The sequence below is a fragment of the Rhipicephalus sanguineus genome, chromosome 2 (assembly GCF_013339695.2).
Source record: "Rhipicephalus sanguineus isolate Rsan-2018 chromosome 2, BIME_Rsan_1.4, whole genome shotgun sequence".
NCBI classification, from domain to species: Eukaryota; Metazoa; Arthropoda; class Arachnida; order Ixodida; family Ixodidae; genus Rhipicephalus; species Rhipicephalus sanguineus.
The window spans coordinates 212,972,568-212,993,531 of NC_051177.1; the positions used below are offsets into that span (position 1 = coordinate 212,972,568).

The 20,964-nt window shown below is 53.0% G+C and overlaps 1 protein-coding gene across 1 annotated transcript in view; it reads right to left on the bottom strand.

Moving 5' to 3' along the window:
* LOC119384062 (smoothened homolog) overlaps positions 1-20,964 on the bottom strand; it is a 126,126-nt gene that overhangs the window by 24,708 nt on the left and 80,454 nt on the right. The window contains 2 exon segments of the mRNA XM_037652349.2: positions 18,445-18,553; positions 20,184-20,276. Of these exon segments, the coding sequence (XP_037508277.1) occupies positions 18,445-18,553; positions 20,184-20,276 (202 nt within the window).

The window sequence follows — 20,964 nt, forward strand, 5'->3', positions numbered from 1 at the left end:
AAAAAACGGTATCGACATGTCTTGCCTTAAGTCTGCCCTCACCAAGTCATGTGAGCACAAAATGCACGCCAGCTTTAACGCACAGGTTACGCGTCTTTTAGGTGTAAGTTATGCTCGTGTGGCAGTGGCCACTGTCGCTGAACGCTTAACCCCTTAACTGCTTTGGACGAGCAGAGCTCGTCCTAGCGGAATAGGTGCTCCCCTCTAGCGTTCAGGACGAGAAGCGATTGTCTACAGCTTAGATAACGTGTCATCCACCAGATGGCAGCATTTACATGAAACTGTACTTTTCTCCTGCGGAAAGAGCGCGGTTTTTGTATGAAAAGATGGCTTGCGGTGGCGGCCACCCATGCTTGGCTGGCTTGTCAACACGAAAAAGAAGCTTTTCGTGTTCGTCGTCTTCTTCGAGTGATGATGATTCAGATACAGATGTTTATCTTGTGTCCGGAAGTGAAGACAGTGATGGCGGCGAATTGAGCAGCTCCTCCGGCGATGATGAAGACAGCTCGGAAGGGAACATCGCGAGTGCTCGCCAGTGGATCCTGCTTGATGTGGACAATCCTCCTGCGAAGCCTCCTCGCTTTCCATTCTTGGCCATTCCAGGCAAGACTTTCAACTTGTCATCACCAGATGACCTAATGGAATATATTCAGCAGTTTCTGGACGATGCACTCCTATCACTAGTGGTAGACGAAACCAATCGCAAAGCGGCTGAACAGTTGAAAAGCTGTCCTCCGAGTGAACACTCCCGTCTAAAAAAATGGGTGCCAGTTACAAAAGAAGAGATGTGGGTATTCCTTGCACTCCTGCTATTGCAGGGAATAGTTCACAAGCCTCGACAGGAGTGGTACTGGTCGAAAAACAAGTTGTTGTCTACACCTGTTTTCGGAGAGGTGATGTCCTGCCACCGGTTTCTGCTCATTATGCAAATGTTGCACTTTGTGGACAATGCCAGCATCACCGACCTGAGTGGCCATCCACATACCAGTGGCCATCGATAGACAAAAGTCTAATGCTCTTCAAAGGAAGACTGGGATGGGTGCAATACATCCCACTCAAAAGAGCAAAATTTGGCTTGAAATTTTTCTTGCTTTTGAGGGGGTCCGCTCTACGTACGGCTGGTGCAGAAGCCTAGCTCCGGTCCCAGCCGCAAATAGTCGTACCGTGTCAACGTCCCCTTCCCGTAGCGCGCGTCATCGCAGCTACGACGGGTTCGGGCGAATAAGGCAACAGGCTAGAACAACAAACAACACTTTATTGCTACGTTAGCAATAACGCATGAATGTCGCGTAGAGGGATAGTCCGCTCTCGTAGAAAAACAAAGGGTATGGCTTACACCTTCGGTCGATGATCGGCTCGCGGGTCTCGGGGCGGTGAGATGTTCCTTCGTAGGTCAGCAGGGCACGAGAGACCGTCTGCTCGTCTCCTTGGTTGTTTTATTCACCTCCCGTCTCCCTCCCCGCCACGAGGGTTGTTTCCCTCGCAGGGTGAGTTCCCTTTTCCGCGAGCCGGGAAGCGAGGATTGGCGCGCGGAGTGACGGGGAAGAAGGGGTTGTCCGGCAGGAAAGGGCGACGGTGCTCCTCTCCTAGTGGTCCCTCGGCTACCACCGTCAGTTCGCGATCGCGCCAGCCTTAAGGAAAGGAAATGGGCGCGTGTGCTCTCCCACACTTTGTGAAGCATCTTCAGGATATGTGTGGGATGTTTTGATCTACACAGGAAAGGGCACAAATCTCGGCACACCAGCAAATCTCGAACCTTGTTCACCAATGGGTACTGTGATGATTAGGACGGTTCGAGCACTTCCCCTATTGTGCAGCAGCGCAGGAAACAGACAGGGAGACGTATTTAAACATTTATGTACAAAATATAAGGATATCAAAAGTTGGTGGTGTCGGTGCCGTCGGGACGACCACCCAGCCCACGAGGAGGAAGAGTCCCGTGGTTTCACGGCTTGCGAGCAGCGGTGGTGTCGTCTAGAAGACGCCGGGACCAGTGCGACCTCGGACCTTGTTTCCGACGTCCTGATCACCACCCGAGCGCAGCGGTTCCACGGGCGGGTTCTGGCCAGCACAGCACCGTCTGCGCCGTGCTGGAATGCTGCTCGCCACAGCTGCGGTGCGGCAGCTCATTCACCGGCGATCCACGCCTTGGCCAGGGCACCGCCAGGTACAGCTCGGTTGCACAGCTCATGGGCTCGCGGCCCACGTCCGAGTATGGCGCGTCGCTCGGTACGGCTCGGCACCGCTCGGCGACCCTTGATGCAGTCAGCAACTCCACCCCTGGCACCTGGACCCTTGGCTACCCTGGACCTCGCCCGGCTCCGTGGTCCTCCGTGCCCACGCGTCTCGGCCGGCAGAACGTCCCGCTCGTCCGAGCTCAGAATTGCACGCCCTGGCCCGAACATTGCAAGCGCGCCTCGAGCCACCGTGCCACCACTCTCTTCTTTTTTCTCCCTCCGTGCTCGGTGGTCCGCGCCGACGTTTTCGCGCTATTTACACATGACAGGTACCAAAGTTGTCATGAAGCTCATCGAGCCCTTGCTAGGCAAGGGGTACTGCCTGACAATAGACAATTTCTATACTTTGCCAGAACTCGTCGACCTCCTTATTCAGCACCGCACCGACGTGTATGGCACCGTGAGACCAAATAGAAAAGGCATGCCTCCAGACTTCCAGAAGAAGCCAAAGAAGGGAGAGGTGCAAGCCTACCAGCGCGGTAAATGTGTTGTACAATGGAGAGACAAAAAAGTAGTCTCTGTCATGAGCACAGTGCACACTGCAAGCATGGAGACGTTCAAGGATTCGAAAGGGCGAGACGTCACAAAGCCCAGCATCGTGCGTGATTATAATCATACAATGGGCGGTGTGGACAAGTCCGATCAGATGCTGTCAGACTACCCTGTCCCTCGAAAACGACAGAAGATATATTACAAGAAGATTTTTCGCCACTTGATTGACGAAGCTACGTATAACTCTTTTGTCTTGTACCAAAAAGATGGAGGGAAGATGAGCCACCTTGACTACCGCCTCGCCCTAATTGAGTCAATCCTCAATAGGTACCTTGATCCTTCAAGAAAGATCAAGCGTGGCCGACCATCTGATGTCCTTGACCCTGTGCGTCTCAAAGAACGGCACTTTCCTTCTTACATCCCGCCAAGCGAAGCCAAAGCAGCGCCAACAAGAAAGTGCTTCATTTGCTCTCGGAAGCGAGGAGAAAACGGGAAAAAGTTGAGAAAGGAAACTCGCTTTTGGTGCAGGAGCTGCAACAAGCCGCTTTGCGTTATTCCGTGTTTTGAAATTTTCCACACAGTCCCGAAGCTTCCAGTGTGAAATAGCCCAAGGGTACTTAGCCTACACAAGTGAATAAGATGTCGCGTCTGCAACTGTTTTCTTTACAAGGTTTTTTATTTTTACTAGCAGCAGGCAGCTGGTTTCCTATTTATTGTCCAGAAATAAACTGTATTGTGTTAATTTGACCAATTATGTGGTACAAATATTTTTTCAACATCGACTAGCTACTTTTTAGTACAGTCAGATTCGAAATCAGCAATAAAAAATATAGGCACTTTTGGTTGGGAAATCTTTAAAAAAATAAAGCACTTAAGGGGTTAAAAAAATCCTTTTTTTAAGTCTGAGCATGGCTACAGAAAGCAATAGGAAAAAGCGTGTCATCGTTATTCCTTACATTCATTGCGTATCTCACAGGCTAAAGAAAGTGGGGGGTAGATACGGCGTTAATGTTGTTTTTACGGCTGCCAATAAGCTACGTAAGGTATGTGCCGCTGTAGAGAGAAAGAATGAGCGAGTGATGGACAAGAAGTGGACTGTCATTTGTTTTGTGAAACATACTAACAAATTTACTGATTGCCGTATGTGTGTGATGTACAAGATTCCGTTTAGCTGTGGCCGCTTCTATGTAGGGCAAATGGGTCACTGTGTTAACCAGAGATTATTGGAACATAAGAGATCGCTAACTGGAGGATCACCATCTAATCTATCTTTACATTGTCGAGAGTGTAAGTGCACGCCAAAATTCGATGAATGCGAAATTTTGTACTGGCACAGGAATAAAAAAATGCAATTAATGGTCGAGGCCAGGCATATCGATAATAGTGGTAGAGCATGCGTGAGCCAACCATCGATTAACCTGCACAAAGAAGAAATCAAGTGTCTGAATAGTTATCCCTCACGTAGGCCACCACACGTAGCGGATTGATATGTTCGCCTATTGCATGGGCATGCGCAGATAAGTTTTTGTGCCTTCTTTCTTTTTCCGTCGTTGTGCACTTTTCCAGTTGTTACTTGGCGTTTGTGGTGTCTGGACTTCCCTTTTGTGTCTGACTTTGCACGCCCTGACTCTTTAACATGAATACTTACCAACTAGCTCAACTCTGTTATTCTATATTTTTTGCTTTCGAGATGTTTCAGGTGAGAGATGCAGAGCTAACACAGAGTTGTTTGCCACTGATAGTAATGCTGGCACCTCTATTTTAAAAAAGAGAACTCTTCTGAGGGTTTAGTCTGAATCAATTTTCATCTGCCCATTAGACACTTTGTTAAGACTAAGCTTACTTCCTTGGGGATGGAGATTGAACACGTTACCATTTCAATTTCAAAGAAGGCCTTTTCCCTATCTCATATATGAGTCATTTATGAAGAAGATTTGAAGGAGATATATCGATACTGATCTCCAATTCCGAAATCTGGATGCTGATTCTGCAATCTAGATTTCTTTTGTTCCACAGTTATGTTTTAACACACGGTGACCGACCGCATCAGTACGCCTGTGTACAGGCACATAGCCAGGATTTTTTTTCGGGGGGGGCCCAAGGCCTAATTGTTCGAAAGAAAGTATTTCCATGGCAAAAATAAAACAAAAGTTGCCCGGGAATATAGAAGGCCGGACGAATTTCGGGGGGGGGGGGGGGCCCGGGCCCCCCGGGCCCCCCCCCCTTGCATACGTGCCTGCCTGTGTACCTCGTGAACATACTTATTAAGAAAATATAAAAAATATGAGACGAACACAATTGTGTGGGGCAGGCCGCTAGCGAATGCAGCCCACGGGCTGCATGTCTGAGACCACCGTCATAAACGGTGCCCACGGTGCAACTCAGGAATGGGCTGGCACACTTCTCTTCACATGCAGGCTTCTTTTCTGCTCCTCGAGAAACAAGGGCACAGAGTCTCGATCGTACTGATTTGAAACCTTTTTCAGGTTGTGAGCAATCTTATGCATGAAAGGCATGACTAGAGGTGTCCATCTCTCTTTTTCCTGAAGAAGCCTTCTGTCAGCATCTTTGAGCCTTTGAAGCAGGGACTCAATCACACTGATCAAGACCGAACGAGGGAAACTGGCTTCAGTCAACCACAAATACTGTCAATAAAAGCTATCTTCCACTGTGTGCTCACACAGCTTGAGTGACACAGAATGGAAGCAAAGAGTCACAACAGTTTCTTTGAATAATTTTGATATGAGATATTAACTTGAGTTTTTTTATATTAACTTTATCCATAGCGAACGACATGTGCTGGAGCTACATGCCTCATACCCAGAAAGATTTACTTCCATTTACTTCAGCACGTTTAAAATGATAAAACTCGAACAAATCACGATTGTTCACCATCAGCAGTGTCACTAGTGATTAGACCCGCAGCTTTTCAATCAACAATTGACACTGCCATGCCTGCGCACCTTGGTATTCCATATTCAACTCGACATTCAATATTTTTGGCCAATATTTGATTGCAATTCTGTTCATGATGAAATTTCACTATTCCCACACCCCTAACTAGCGCACAACAGTGCTCGTTTGAGGCTGCGAGATAATCAATGCAGCAGTGGTGGTAGTGTGAAGAAGAAGATGCGCCTCCATCCAGCAGCATCGCCAACGCTCGGCTCGCTCGGCTCGTGTTTCGGATCGCCGCTGTGCCTCTGGACGCTTCTTCTCGCTTGCTTGCCGCTGACGACCATTACGTCTTTCAACGACCAATAAACCTCTTCACATTTGGTGGAGGGTGCTGTTCATCCCCGTCGCTACACCCTGGAGCTGCGTAGCCGGACGCTACCGCCGATCATGTCTGACCACGCAAACCCACCGGCGCCTTCGTCCCTGTCCGTCACCTGCACCGGGCTTCCTCGGCTCCGGGACCCAAAGGTCTTCAGCGGTGCAGATGAGACCGACGTGGAAGACTGGCTTGACCACTACGAACTGGTGAGCGCGCATAATAAGTGGGATGACCCCGACAAGCTAGGCTACGTCATATTTTATCTGACTGGCGTCGCCGAATTGTGGTACAACAACCACAAACAGAACATCCCCACATGGACCGTCTTCAAGACGTCCTGCTCTGAAGTATTCGGTCGACCAGCTGTCCGCAAGCAGCGCGCAGAGCAACGCTTGCGCGTCCGCTCACAGCAGACTGGAGAAAGCTTCACAAGCTATATTGAGGACGTCGTCGACCTTTGTCGACGTGTCAACGACACCATGCCCGAAGCTGACAGGATCAAACAAATCCTGAAGGGCATTGACGATGGCGCATTCCAAATGCTCTTGGCTAGGAATCCGGGCACAGTTTCAGAAGTCGTCAGCTTGTGTCAGAGCTACGACGAGTTGAAGAAGCAGCGCGCTCTGACTCGGCAGCCTCCACGGGGTGGCGAGTCGCTGTGCAGTCTCGACACCATGCCTGACCATTCGACGTTGCTTCAACAGGTTCGAGACTTCGTCCGCGAGGAAGTTGCCCGCCAACTTTCCTTAATGCCTTTTACTCACGAGCCTACCACCCGTCTGCCCACCCCGCTCCGCACTGTTATTTCGGAGGAGGTTGCCCACACTGTTCCCCTTGCGCGCCGCGAGCCGCCTCCATCCAGCCCTGTTCACTACGCGCGTGCATCGGAGCCCGTGGCCGCTCCTGTCGCCTATGCGCAAGCCGTGCAGCCTGTAGCCGCGCCCCTCACGTATGCTGACGTTCTGCGTAGGCTTCCGCAACCACCTTACACTACGCACTCGCAGCCCACGCAACCGCCTGTCTATCCTTCCACTTGGGCAGCACCGACAATCGCCAATCCATGGAGGACGCCTGATAATCGACCGATTTGCTACGCCTGCTACACTCCTGGACACGTCGCCCGCTATTGCCGCCGTCGCCCCCAAACTTTCGGCGACCGTGCCCGGTCGTCGCAAGCCGGAAGCCAGCCCTTCCTCCAATACGTTCCTGGCCCATCACCGCGCGATGCCCCTACTCACCGCCCTGACTTCCAGCCGCAGCGCTCACCATCTCCTCGGCGGCGATCGCCGTCCCCCATGCGTCGCCGGCCCGGACCCTCCGACCAGGAAAACTAAACGCCGCAGTTCAAGAGGCAAGAACTGCGCCATCTCCGAACTGTCCAAGCCCTCACTCCTCCCCAAATAACGTGGTCGCCATAACTGTTGAAGGTGTTCGTACTTTTGCCCTTGTGGACACCGGCGCCGCCGTTTCTGTCATAGCCGCTAATCTCTGCCGTGTATTATGAAAGGTAACGACGCCGCTTTCGGGACTGTCGCTCCACACCGCAAGCGCGCAGCAAGTGACGCCTCTCGCAGCCTGCACTGCAAGAGTGGTCATTGAAGGCAATCTGTACATCGTTGAGTTCATTGTCCTTCCTGCCTGTTCGCATGACGTCATCCTCGGGTGGGACTTCCTATCCCGCCATAATGCCGTCATCGACTGCGCACGCGCCGAAGTTGAGTTTTCCCCATTGTGTGACGCCCCATTACTTGACGCTCTTCATCAGCCGCCCAAGCTGCTCGTTCGTGAGGATACCGACATTCCGCCTGGCACTTTCGCACTGGTCCCTGTTTCCTGCAACGCCCACACCGACGCTACAGTCTTTTTCATGCCGTCCGATGTCTTCACGAGTCGTAGAGCTCTGCCGCTACCTTTCGCAACGATTGACATCGCCGCCGGCAGCAGCAATATATTCGTCTTGAATCCGCTCTCTGCACCTGTCACGCTGCTTGCAGGCGAATGTCTCGGCCGCGTGGAAGATCTCGACTCTTCGTCTTTGGTTGACGTCCCGGATGACTGCTGCGACCCACCAAATGCCCTGTCGGCACTCGGGGAGTCATCCAGTGATATATTTTCCAGTGCCATCGCCGATACCCTCACCCCTGCCGAACACGCTGACCTACTTGCTCTTCTGCACGAGTTCCGGAATTCTTTCGATGTGTCGCAACCTCAACTGGGCCGCACTTCGCAAGTACAACATTACGTCGACACCGGTTTACACCAGCCGCTGCGTCAAAGATCATACCGCGTCTCCGCTGAAGAGCGCCGCGTCATTAACAACCAAGTCGAAGACATGCTTCGTAGAGACGTTATTCGACCATCGCACAGTCCCTGGGCGTCTCCTGTCGTACTGGTGCATAAGAAAGATGGATCTATCCGGTTTTGCGTGGACTACCGTCGTTTGAATAAGATAACCCGCAAGGACGTCTATCCTTTGCCGCGCATTGACGACGCCATTGACACCCTTCACGGAGCAGAATTCTTCTCGTCACTGGACTTGCGGTCTGGCTATTGGCAAGTTCCTATGGCTGAAGCCGATCGCCAGAAGACTGCGTTTATTACACCTGATGGCCTATACAAGTTTAACGTCATGCCCTTTGGACTTTGTAACGCGCCTGCTACGTTTGAACGACTTATGGATAATACACTACGTGGTCTAAAGTGGTCTATGTGCCTGTGTTACCTCGACGATGTCGTGGTTTTCTCCCATGATTTCCCTACACACCTCCGTCGCCTCAGGCACGTTTTGACTTGTCTGACCAACGCTGGCCTTCAGCTTAACCTCAAGAAATGCCGCTTCGCTGCCCGGGAGCTCGTCATCTTAGGCCACATCGTGTCCAAACAGGGCGTATTACCTGACCCTGCAAAACTTCGTGCAGTCGCGGAATTCCCTAAGCCCACAACCATGAAGGAACTTCGAAGTTTTGTAGGTCTATGCTCGTATTTCCGGCGCTTTGTTCGCAATTTTGCATCCATCATGTCACCGTTAACCCAGCTTCTTCGCGGCGACGTGAACCTCTCCTCCTGGTCCTCTGCATGTGACGTAGCCTTCGCTACACTGCGCCGCCTGCTCACTTCCCCACCTATTCTTCGTCACTTCGATCCGACGGCTCCTACCGAAGTACACACAGACGCCAGCGGGGTCGGGCTTGGCGCTGTCCTCGCTCAACGAAAGCCCGGCTATTCCGAATACGCCGTCGCCTACGCTAGTCGCACGCTGACGAAAGCCGAAACGAATTACAGCGTGACTGAAAAAGAGTGTTTGGCTCTGGTGTGGGCGCTTGGAAAGTTCCGGCCGTACTTATACGGCCGCCCGTTCGATCTAGTAAACGATCACCACGCGCTTTGCTGGCTTGCCACGTTGAAGGACCCTTCTGGCCGCCTAGCGCGATGGGCACTTCGCATCCAGGAGTACGACATTCGCGTCGTATACCGCTGCGGACACAAACACTCTGACGCTGACGCCCTCTCCCGCTCACCTTTACCGCCAGATCCAGCGTGCGCAACCACATGCGTCCACCCCTTGTCATCTCTCGATCTCGACTCCATTGCCACCGAACAATGTCGTGACCCTGTGGGAGAGCACACGCGCCCATTTCCTTTCCTTAAGGCTGGCGCGATCGCGAACTGACGGTGGTAGCCATGGGACCACTAGGAGAGGAGCACCGTCGCCCTTTCCTGCCGGACAACCCCTTCTCCCCCGTCACTCCGCGCGCCAATCCTCGCATCCCGGCTCGCGGGAAAGGGAACTCGCCCTGCGAGGGAATCAACCCTCGCGGTGGGGAGGGACACGGGAGGTGAAGAAAACTGCCGACCAGGCAGGGAGACGGTCTCTCGTGCCCTGCTGACCTACGAAGGAACATCTCACCGCCCCGAGACCCGCGAGCCGATCATCGACCGAAGGTGTAAGCCATACCCTTTGTTTTTTCTACGAGAGCGGACTATCCCTCTACGCGACATTTACGCATTATTGCTAACGTAGCAATAAAGTGTTGTTTGTTGTGCTAGCCTGTTGCCTTATTCGCCCGAACCCGTCGTAGCTGCAATGACGCGCGCTACGGGAAGGGGACGTTGACACGGTACGACTATTTGCGGCTGGGACCGGAGCTAGGCTTCTGCACCAGCCGTACATAGAGCGGACCCCCTCATCTGGCGCCCAACGTTAACGAATTTGGCAACGCGGCTAGTTTTGTGAACGCGAGCGACTACCGACGCTCCGTCAACATAGGACAACGGGCATGTCTGAATTCCACGATTTGTTCATGTTGTCTGATGTCGCGTCGCAGAATGTCGATCTTATGGCTAACGCGGGGGCATTGTTTGGACTTTCCGACAGCGTAAATTTTGGTTGTTTCACGCGGGACAACCAAGGTGTTGCGGCGACCGCGTTAGGAGAGATTAGGCCTACGACGGAGAGTGCCACGCCGGGCGCCCCGTCACCTCGCGACGCGCACAGCGAGATGCCACCACATGTTGCTTCGGCACAAGCCGCAGATGTGGTCGCGTCTTCGGGCAATAGTGTGCCCTCGAGCGAGGTACTCTTGCAGAATGCGCTGTCAGTTATGCAGAGCTTAGCCAGCGCGTTGCAAAACACAGCGCAGCCTCCTTCGCAAAGTGCGGGACCACGTGTCAAGGTAGACATGCCTACCTACAGTGGCTACCACGACTGCAGGAGTGCGAATGAGTACCTCGACCGATTGCTCTACTATCAGCGAGCAATGGGGCTTCCCGACGCCGAACTTCTCGCGCGTGTGGTCCCGGTGTCGCTGACAGAGCAAGCGGCTCGATGGTTCCGACTGACCGGACATCGCGCCCGCACGCTAGAAGAGTTCTGCGAGAGCTTCCGCGACGAATTCCTTCCGGCGAATTACGAGTGGCGTTTGAGGAGGGAGTTGGAGCTACGCACACAGCATCCGGACGAATCCTTGCTGGAGTACGTACGGGCGATGGATGAACTTTATCGCCTCGCTAACCCTCTCGCCACCAACGCGGAGAAAGTCGAGCGCGTTACACGGCAAGCGCACCCGACTTTTGCGGCTCACTTCAGGGGATGCAAGTTCGCAGACCTAGAAGAGCTCGCCGCCGAAGCGAAGCGCATACAAGGGGACATCCTCGCGGCGCGAGCGTACCGCCCGCCTCCACCCGCAGCGCAGTCACTCGAGCCTCGCTGCGCGTGGAACGGTGGCGCGGTCAGTTCAGAGGCGTTTAGGGGTAACGCGTCAGCATCGTTCGCTGATGAGCACGTACCGCGCCGTTGGGAACTGTCAGACCGCGCTTTGGACCCCTACGCTTACGCGCTTCGTACGGCCCGTGCTGCGCCTGCACGTGACGTTCCGCGGCAGGAGCACGTGGTCGAGACGAGCCCAGACGAGCGGCGCAACGCGGAGCGAGGCCCGCCGGATCGTGGCGACGAGCGCCCGGGCCGGCGTGGTTTCCGCGGTCCTTGCTACCGGTGCGGCGCACCGGGGCACATCGCTCGCGAATGCGGCCGCACGCCGGGTCAGGAGCGAACACGCGGTTCGGGAAACGGACGACGCCGCCGGTGAACCACGTCGGGCACCGCGCGGCGATCAGTAGTCCTACCGATGCGCTCGGATCACTAGCACCTACAGTCTGTCGCGCAGGTGATGCCGTAGACTCGCCCGCACCGTTAATCGAGTTAACTATAGCTCGAAAGAAGTTTGTAGCACTTTTGGATACTGGGGCAAGCGCTTCTTTATTTGGGGACGAGGTGTTGCACCATCTCTGCGAGAACAATATCCGCTTGAGACAAAGCAACACCACCTTCCGCCTTGCTTCGGGCACAGCGCAATCGAGCGGTGCGGCTAGACTTGTGATCCGCTGGGAAAGACGCGTGAGGCGACAACGCTTTGTCCATCTTCCCGGGTTGTCAATGCCTCTAATCCTGGGTCGAGACTTTCTCGCCAAGTCAGGGATTGTCATTGACATTGCAAGAGGAGGTTACCGAGAGCGCGACGGAGACGCGCTAAAGCTTTTCTCGAAAGCACCCGCATTGACAACGGCATGCCAATCGCAGGGAGCAGCGCGAGTGAGAGAGGAGGAAAGCGCGCGGAGTAAGCGAGTAACCCCGCCAGAGCAATGTGCCGCAGTACAGGGAAGGTCAGTGCACCCGCTTTTGGCAGAAGCACACAGCATGCCAGAAAGGGAAAAGGTGCAGCTGTCGTCGCTGTTGTACGAGTACGACGCGATTTTCACTGACCGCCCGGGCCGCACTACGCTGGTGAAGCACACAATCGACACGGGTGACGCACGACCTTGGAAATGCAATCCCCGACCGATTAGCTTGGCTAAGCGGAAAGCACTTGACGCCGCCTTGGACGAACTCATCGACACAGGCGTGGTCGAAAGGTCAAACAGCCCATGGGGTTTCCCGGTGGTTCTAGTTCCAAAGAAGGATGATACATATCGCCTTTGTGTAGACTACCGCAGGCTGAATGAGGTTACGAAGAAGGACGCATACCCTCTTCCATCCATTTCATCGTTAGTATCCAACCTAGGCAGGGCGAAGTACTTTACGACGCTCGATGCTAGTCGTGGATATTTTCAGGTCGAAATGGACGAGCGGGACAGAGAGAAGTCAGCTTTCACATGCCACAGGGGACTTTTTCAATTCAGGAGAATGTCTTTTGGCTTGGTGGGGGCTCCCGCTACTTATCAGAGGCTAATGGACCAAGTTCTGGGAGATGCAAAGTGGCAGCACGCCCTCGCATATCTAGACGACATAGTGGTTTACTCGAAAACGTTCGATGAGTACTTGCGCCACTTAAGAGACGTTCTAGAAAGGCTGAGGTCTGCGGGCATCACTCTGAACCCGAACAAAGCTCAGATAGCGGCGACCCGAATAACATTGTTGGGATTCACGCTTGACGAGGGTCGCATTTTGCCGAATAAGGGTAAGCTTGAAGCGATAGTCAGCTATCCGTCGCCGAAAGACATCGGCGAGCTGAGGCGCTTTCTGGGGATGGCGAACTTCTATCGCCAATTCATTCCAGACTGCGCGACAGTGCAGGCGCCTTTGACAAAGCTCTTGAGGAAAGGCGAGCGTTGGGCTTGGGGTCAAGAGCAGGAGGCCGCACTGCGTCGCCTCACTAAGTTGCTGGCTAACACGGCTGAACTGCAGCTACCCGATTTGAACAGGGAGTTTGTGATTCAAACAGACGCAAGCGACCTGGGCTTAGGAGCAATTCTGCTTCAGGAGCATGGAGGTGCCCTCCGACCGATTGCGTTCGCGAGCCGTTCGTTGACGCCGGCGGAGAGGAACTACTCGGTAACTGAGAAAGAGTGTCTCGCGATAGTTTTCGCTCTCCGTAAGTTTGACTATTACATCGACGGAGTGGCGTTTGTTATTGAGACAGACCACATGGCGCTCACGTGGTTGAGGCGCTTGAACGAACCAAGTGGCCGCCTGGCTCGTTGGGCATTGCTTCTGCAGCGTTACGACTTCACCGTACGCTACCGCAAGGGCAAGAACAATGCCGCGGCCGACGCACTATCGCGTGCTCCAGTCCGTCACGAGACTGACCCGGAACGGACTGTGAGCGAGACACTCGAAGTAGCGCTAACGGAAACAGTAGAACAAACGTCAGTTCAAGGCACGAGCGTGAACCACGTAGAGGCTGTTGTTAGCGCGGAGATTGTTTTCAGCAGAAGGGAGCTGTTAGAAGCTCAGCAGAAAGATCCGTTTTGTCGAAAGGTGTTCGACGGGCTCCGGGAGCCGGGTGGCGAGGCCACCGCGCACACGGGGGCAGCTGGTATTGCTGTCGGTGCGGAGCGCTCGGCAACAGCTGGTAATGCTGTGAGCGCGCTGGATTCTTATCTGCTGGATTCTGATGGCGTCCTGCTGAGGTACATCCCATCCGACGATGACACAAGTGAGTCATTCAAGGTCGTGATACCGCGCAAGTTGAGAGGAGCACTGCTTCGCTACTTTCATGACTCGTGCATTGCTGGGCATGCGAGCGGCCCTAAGACTTATGCTAAGTTGTGTCGCCTCGCTACCTGGCCAGGCATGAAGCGGGATGTGATTCGTTACGCCCGTTCATGCCACGTGTGCCAAAGCGTCAAGCCCCGAGGCGGACGACCGCCCGGCCTCATGCAGCCGATCAACAGCCAGACTCCCTGGCAAATCGCGGCATGTGACGTAATGGGACCGTACCCCACAACTCCTAGCAGAAACAAATTCTTGCTGGTGATCACGGATCACTTCACTAAGTGGGTAGAACTTTTCCCCCTTAGAAAGCTGACGGCTCGTGTGATCTTGGATAAGTTGATGGAGGTTTTCACCAGGTTTGGTTTCCCTGAGCAGTTGATAACAGACAACGCGTCTTATTTTACTGCGAAGGTGTTTGTTGACACGTGCGCCGCGCTTGGCATTAAGCACAAGAAAACAACCACCTACCATGCTCAGTCGAACCCCACGGAACGAGTTAATCGCAACATCAAGCACATGCTTGTCGCGTTCTCTGAAAGGCACAAGGACTGGGATACCTACCTTCCAGAGATCGGGTTTGCGTTGCGATCGACTGTGAACCGCTCGACTGGGTATGCGCCTTCTTTTCTAAACCTGGGGAGAGAACTGCCGAATCCGATGGAGACTGTACTCGCGGATCGCAGTGGAGTGCCAGTGGCGTCATCAGCACGAGCTGAATACGCAGCGCAGTTGCGCGAGAAGCTAGCGGAAGTTTTACGTAAAGCACACAGTAATCTCGGCACTGCTAGGGCACAACAGAAGGCGCAGTACGACCGCTCGCATCGGAACGTACACTACGAAGTGGGCGATCTGGTGCTGCGACGCCATCATGTTCTTAGCGACGCTGGCAAACAGTTTGCAGCCTCGCTGGCACCGAAATGGTCCGGGCCGTACCGAGTGCGAGAGAAGGTTTCCTCGCTTGTTTATCGGCTCGCGAACATGAAAGGCAAACCGAGCGGCGGACCAGTGCACGTATGCGACTTGAAACGCTACGTGTCACGGGAGGAGCATGGGGACGACTATCAGTCCCCCTCCGAGCCACAGGCGGCGGCTGAGAACGCTCGAAACCGAGTGAAAAGCCCTGAGCCGCGGTACTTCTTGCGAAACAGGCGGAGACAACTCTGCATGTTGGATAAGCAAAAGGGAAATAGGTGCCGCCGGGACGGCTTGGAGAGGAGACCGCCTCCTCACGGCGAGCCCACACCCACATTACGTCGTCGTTGTCGCAGCCCCACCACCACCGGCAAGCATCGGCATGGACGCCTGACTGGAGATCGACCGGTACATCACGCCGCCACTTCCACGCTACCCCATCGCCGCACCGCCCGGCCTCCACAGAAGAGGCCCGAAGACCAATGCCAACCCAACTGCGAGAGCCAGCTGCCTCTGGGCCGCAGCCACCGGAATGTGCCAGGGTTGTGTGGACACACCGACGGCCTATGCTCCCTCAAGGCCATGGCGCAGTACGCCGAAGACCCCGAGCCCGAGCCCCGCCAGACCGGAGGAGCCCGAACCATGCTGGAGAAACCGCCTGGAACGAAACACTTCGTTGACTCGCTGCTCTCAATCGCCACCAACGACCAGAGAGGCGGGGCCCAAGGAGGCGCGGTCCGGACCACGGGGCTGCAGGAGCAGACCAGACCTACCGCAGCAGTGACGGCGGAGGCGACGACTGGGGAAGCCATGACACAAGTGGGCACGGCAGCGAAGACCGCAACGAGGCCGGTGGTGGCTACTTCGGAGGCAGCGGCGACACCCACGGCAGAGGGCCGACCGCAGGAGGGCACGGACCTGGACCGATCCGTCCTAGCCTTCCTCGATGAGGAATAACAATATTACTTCATGGTGCAGTCTCTGTCGTCCGAGGGCTTTCTTAAGGGGTGGAGGATGTGGGTGAGCACACGCGCCCATTTCCTTTCCTTAAGGCTGGCGCGATCGCGAACTGACGGTGGTAGCCATGGGACCACTAGGAGAGGAGCACCGTCGCCCTTTCCTGCCGGACAACCCCTTCTTCCCCGTCACTCCGCGCGCCAATCCTCGCTTCCCGGCTCGCGGAAAAGGGAACTCACCCTGCGAGGGAAACAACCCTCGTGGCGGGGAGGGAGACGGGAGGTGAATAAAACAACCAAGGAGACGAGCAGACGGTCTCTCGTGCCCTGCTGACCTACGAAGGAACATCTCACCGCCCCGAGACCCGCGAGCCGATCATCGACCGAAGGTGTAAGCCATACCCTTTGTTTTTTCTACGAGAGCGGACTATCCCTCTACGCGACATTTACGCGTTATTGCTAACGTAGCAATAAAGTGTTGTTTGTTGTGCTAGCCTGTTGCCTTATTCGCCCGAACCCGTCGTAGCTGCGATGACGCGCGCTACGGGAAGGGGACGTTGACACGGTACGACTATTTGCGGCTGGGACCGGAGCTAGGCTTCTGCACCAGCCGTACATAGAGCGGACCCCCTCAACCCGTGGATCGCTTCTCTTCTTGATTATCTATGTGGAACATCCACCATTCCTGTATCTCGATCCCTCCGTCGTCAAGCTTCCCATTTCACCATCCGCGATCAACTGCTTCATCGCCGCAACTACGCTGCCGATGGCCGCCGATGGCTACTGGTCATTCCACGCAGCTTGCGATCACAAGTGTGCGCCTCTCTTCACGACGATCCGCAATGTGGCCATGCCGGGGTGTTCAAGACATACGAGTGCCTTCGCCATCGCTATTACTGGCGCGGCATGTACAATTTTGTGCGGAAATTCGTGCAGTGCTGTCCTGACTGCCAACGACACAAATCGACACCTTTACGTGCGACCGGCGCATTGCAGCCACTTCCATGCCCTGCCAAGCCATTTGATCGCGTCGGCGTTGACCTCTACGGTCCCCTTCCAATGACCGCAGATGGCAACCGGTGGATTATCGTGGCTGTCGACCACCTGACACGCTACGCCGAAACTGCCGCTTTGCCTAGCGCTACCGCTCGGGATGTCGCCTCTTTCATTTTACGTCACTTTATCCTTCGACATGGCGCCCCTCGAGAGCTCCTTAGTGACAGAGGCCGCGCTTTTCTCTCCGAGGTCGTCGAAGCTCTGCTCTCGGAATGCCACGTCATTCATCGGACAACCACAGCATACCACCCGCAGACTAACGGGCTCACGGAACGGTTTAACCGCACCCTGGGTGATATGCTCTCGATGTACGTCGCATCTGACCATACCAACTGGGACCGTGTTCTCCCTTATGTAACATTCGCATACAACACCGCGATACAAACAACTACCGGATTTTCGCCTTTCTTTCTCCTTTACGGACGCGAGCCTTCACATACTATTGACACCCTACTTCCCTACCGTCCTGATGCTTCCGAGTGTCCACCTGTCTCCGAAGCTGCTCGACAAGCCGAAGAGTGCCGCCAGCTCGCCCGCACGTTTACCTCGCAAGAGCAGCAGCGACAGAAAGAAAACCGCGGCACTTCACTTCCAGACCCTAGCTATGCCCCAGGTCTCTCGTATGGCTCTCTGTCCCATACCAGACTCCGGGACTCTCCTCGAAGCTCGTTCCAAGGTACGAGGGCCCTTACACCATCTTGGAGAAAACCTCTCCAGTTAATTTTCTTATCGAGCCAGTTTCTCGATCGGATGACATGCGCCGGCGTGGACGTGACATCGTCCATGTTTCCCGCCTCAAGCCGTACCATGAGCCTCTACCTGAAACTTCTTAGGTCGCCAGGATGGCTCCTTTTTCAGCGGGGGCGATTGTGAAGAAGAAGATGCGCCTCCATCCAGCAGCATCGCCAGCGCTCGGCTCGCTCGGCTCGTGTTTCGGATCGCCGCTGTGCCTCTGGACGCTTCTTCTCGCTTGCTTGCCGCTGACGACCATTACGTCTTTCAACGACCAATAAACCTCTTCACAGTAGCTTCAATTAATGCTGTTTCAACTTGAAATTGGTGCAAAAAGTCTGAAAAATCAGACGCCCAGGAGTTTTAGCATCCAAAATTTCAGACATCTTATACTTTGACTTCATGGGGCTTGTGGTGATGCTGCGAAGGCATCTGAATTTTCAGGTACATCCAAAAGATCGGACATCTGAAAAACTGGTTGTTGACTGCATTCCAACATCTGAATACGCATTTTTCGAATGAAATATGCTTCAAATAAGAAAATATTTCAAATAATTGCACACTCCTAGTGCTTTGCCTTCAGGACAAAACTGATGTGTTAGTCTCTTATTTTCATAGCCTTGTCTGGCACACACCGCACAAACCTTCATGCCTTTCTTTTTGTCAGATATACATCTATATGTGCATTTCAAAATAAAAAAAACATTGGTTGCTAGGGAACACCACTGTTTGCGCCTTCTCTCATTTCACTGTGCTGTTTCTCCGTACAAAAAGAAACAAGGCAATTCTCACGCAATGTAGTTGCGCAGACTTCTCTCCCAAATGGGCTGATTGCGGAATTCATAGATGTGGCAGACGTAGGTGCATGACACCAGCAGAACCGCCGTCACCAGGAATAGGCCTGCACCAAAAAAGCGACAGCAGCTAAAGTGGGCTTGTCCCAACATCTTAGGAGAAGAAAACAACAAAAGAGCTTGACCTTTCGTTTCATTGAGCTAAACCCACAACGCGTTCTCTAATAGAATGTTTGTCCTGACCTCACGTGACTGGTCGACGCTAACGTAAATGTCACGAGTGGGGGACTTATGTGCGCAGCTCGACCAATGGTGTGTGGTGAGGACTAACGTTCCATTATAGAACGCATACAAGATCACACCCCTGTTTATACTGCCCGTCTGTCTCTTTGAGGCATATATTTTCGGCATCAAAAATCACCACAGTATATTATACCCAGTATTGCTCACTGAACGAGTTTGAAAATTACAGGTTGTAGCAGCACTTTCTTCAGTTGCCCCTGCCCAAGGCACAGTCAATAGGTGAGCGACAAATATTGTTCACCTGAATTGGAACACCCTTATAATTTGTCAAATTAAGAAAACAGTAACCAACATCGTTCTTATTCTTGTGCTGTTAATATTGTTGAGATGACAAAGAAGAGTCACTGATTTGCTGCGCTCACAATATGTTGTGTTTATTTTTTCTTCGGCTTTTCATCGTCTATATTTTCCTAAGACAATAAACCACGCTCAGTTGTTCATCAGTGCTCATGCTGTGTGACTATGTTCTTTTGTCCTTTCCTCACATTGTTTTTTTCCTTTGAAGAGTACACAAGAACAATTTACTACTACACTCGGCAACTTCTGACAGACATTGTCTGCCCACAGAACACCTAAACAAAGTTTGTCTGCCTGTGTTACAACATCTTCAAGTTGACGTCGGCAGTGTGGCCAGTGTGGATCTCAGTTTCAGTTCTTTTCTATAGCATGACAAACCGCCTCTGCTGTGTTGCAGGGTGCAAACCCACCAATTGGCGACACTGAAAGCTATGACATCATGTGCCTATGCAGGGTGACTGGCAAACAGCGTCACTGCAGGGCACAAGGAGCCTTGGGCTACCCAACAATGGAAAAGCAAAGGGGCTCTTGCTACACTGTCAGCATCCAGAGGAATGGAGTGGGGGGGAGGAGTTTAGGGCATCATCGGTTTTGGTTCACCATATCAATGTAGTGTCCCGTTTCCTTCCTTCGTGTCGTGTCAGTTTGTGCAGTACCCAACAATGGAAAAACAAAAGGGCTCTTGCTACCCTGGCAACAGCTAGAGGAATGGAGTGGGGCGGGGTTTTAGGGCATCATCTTTTTGGTTTCAACTAATTAATATAGTGTCCCGTCTTTTTCCTTCGTGTTGTGTCCATATGTGTGCTACCCAACAATGCTTAGGTTCTAGCTCTCCAGACTTTCAGTCCAACCCCTTGTTTTCTTCATATGCTTTAATGAGCCCTTTGTAATGAGCCGGTGTATAAGCACATTTATGAGACCAGGAGAAATAAATGGATCACTTTGAAAAGGCCAGCGAGTTCCCACAAAGCCAGAAGGGTCGATAACCTCTACCATATATGAAGGTTCTGGGATAATGAAGACCACTCTAGGCTATTCCAACATGTGCCCACATAACTGAAAAGCCTCTGCATCCCAGCCAAATTTAGGAATGCTTAGAAATCAAACTCACATGCAATAAGCGTAATGGGTGCTCACCGATGCGCAGGATCATGCTCTGGATCTTGGCTCGCACTCGATCGTTCATCATGTCGCCTGTGCCACCTTTGAGACGAACAAGCTTGTACAGCTCTGCAGGGCAAGGAAAGGAGGTCAGTGCACTGGAGAGAGTGCTGCTTAGTGCAACTTCGTAACGCTGCTTTGTATTGCAGTTATACAGATGCTCAGTGCGTATTTGCACTGGCATCGGTGCTATCGTGCTACGACGACACATGTATGGCTTGTCGATTAGAAGGCTTCCAGAGACCAGTAGAGTGCTGTTATCAATACACTCAGCATATTGACACTGATGGCATGCATGTCGTGCACATGCACATAAGTATTTCTAAGGAGCATGATACCACATGATTTCGTGTTATGAAAGAGGCAAGCCGCATAAGGGAGCTGTCACAAGGTGCGTGTATACACAGAATCACCATGGGCACCCATCGACATGGCCTTGATTCCAGTGATAAGCACAAGTAGAAGGTGTGCAGAGGATGAACACATCTTTCTATAAGTAAAATATCCTCAATAAATGCTGCTGCACACATACAAGAAAAAAGTGGCAGAGGAAAAAAAGTTATGGCCCCAGCAAGGTGAAGCTCACTGTTGGCATCACAGAGCGATATAGACTCAATGCCACATGCACTCACCAATTGATACAAATGCCTAGCGAGAAGTGAGTGCCATAAGTAATTGCAAGAATATTTATTCCAATGAGGCACAGAATTAGTAAAGGGACACTGAACAAAAATATGAAAAAATTATGAAAGCATCG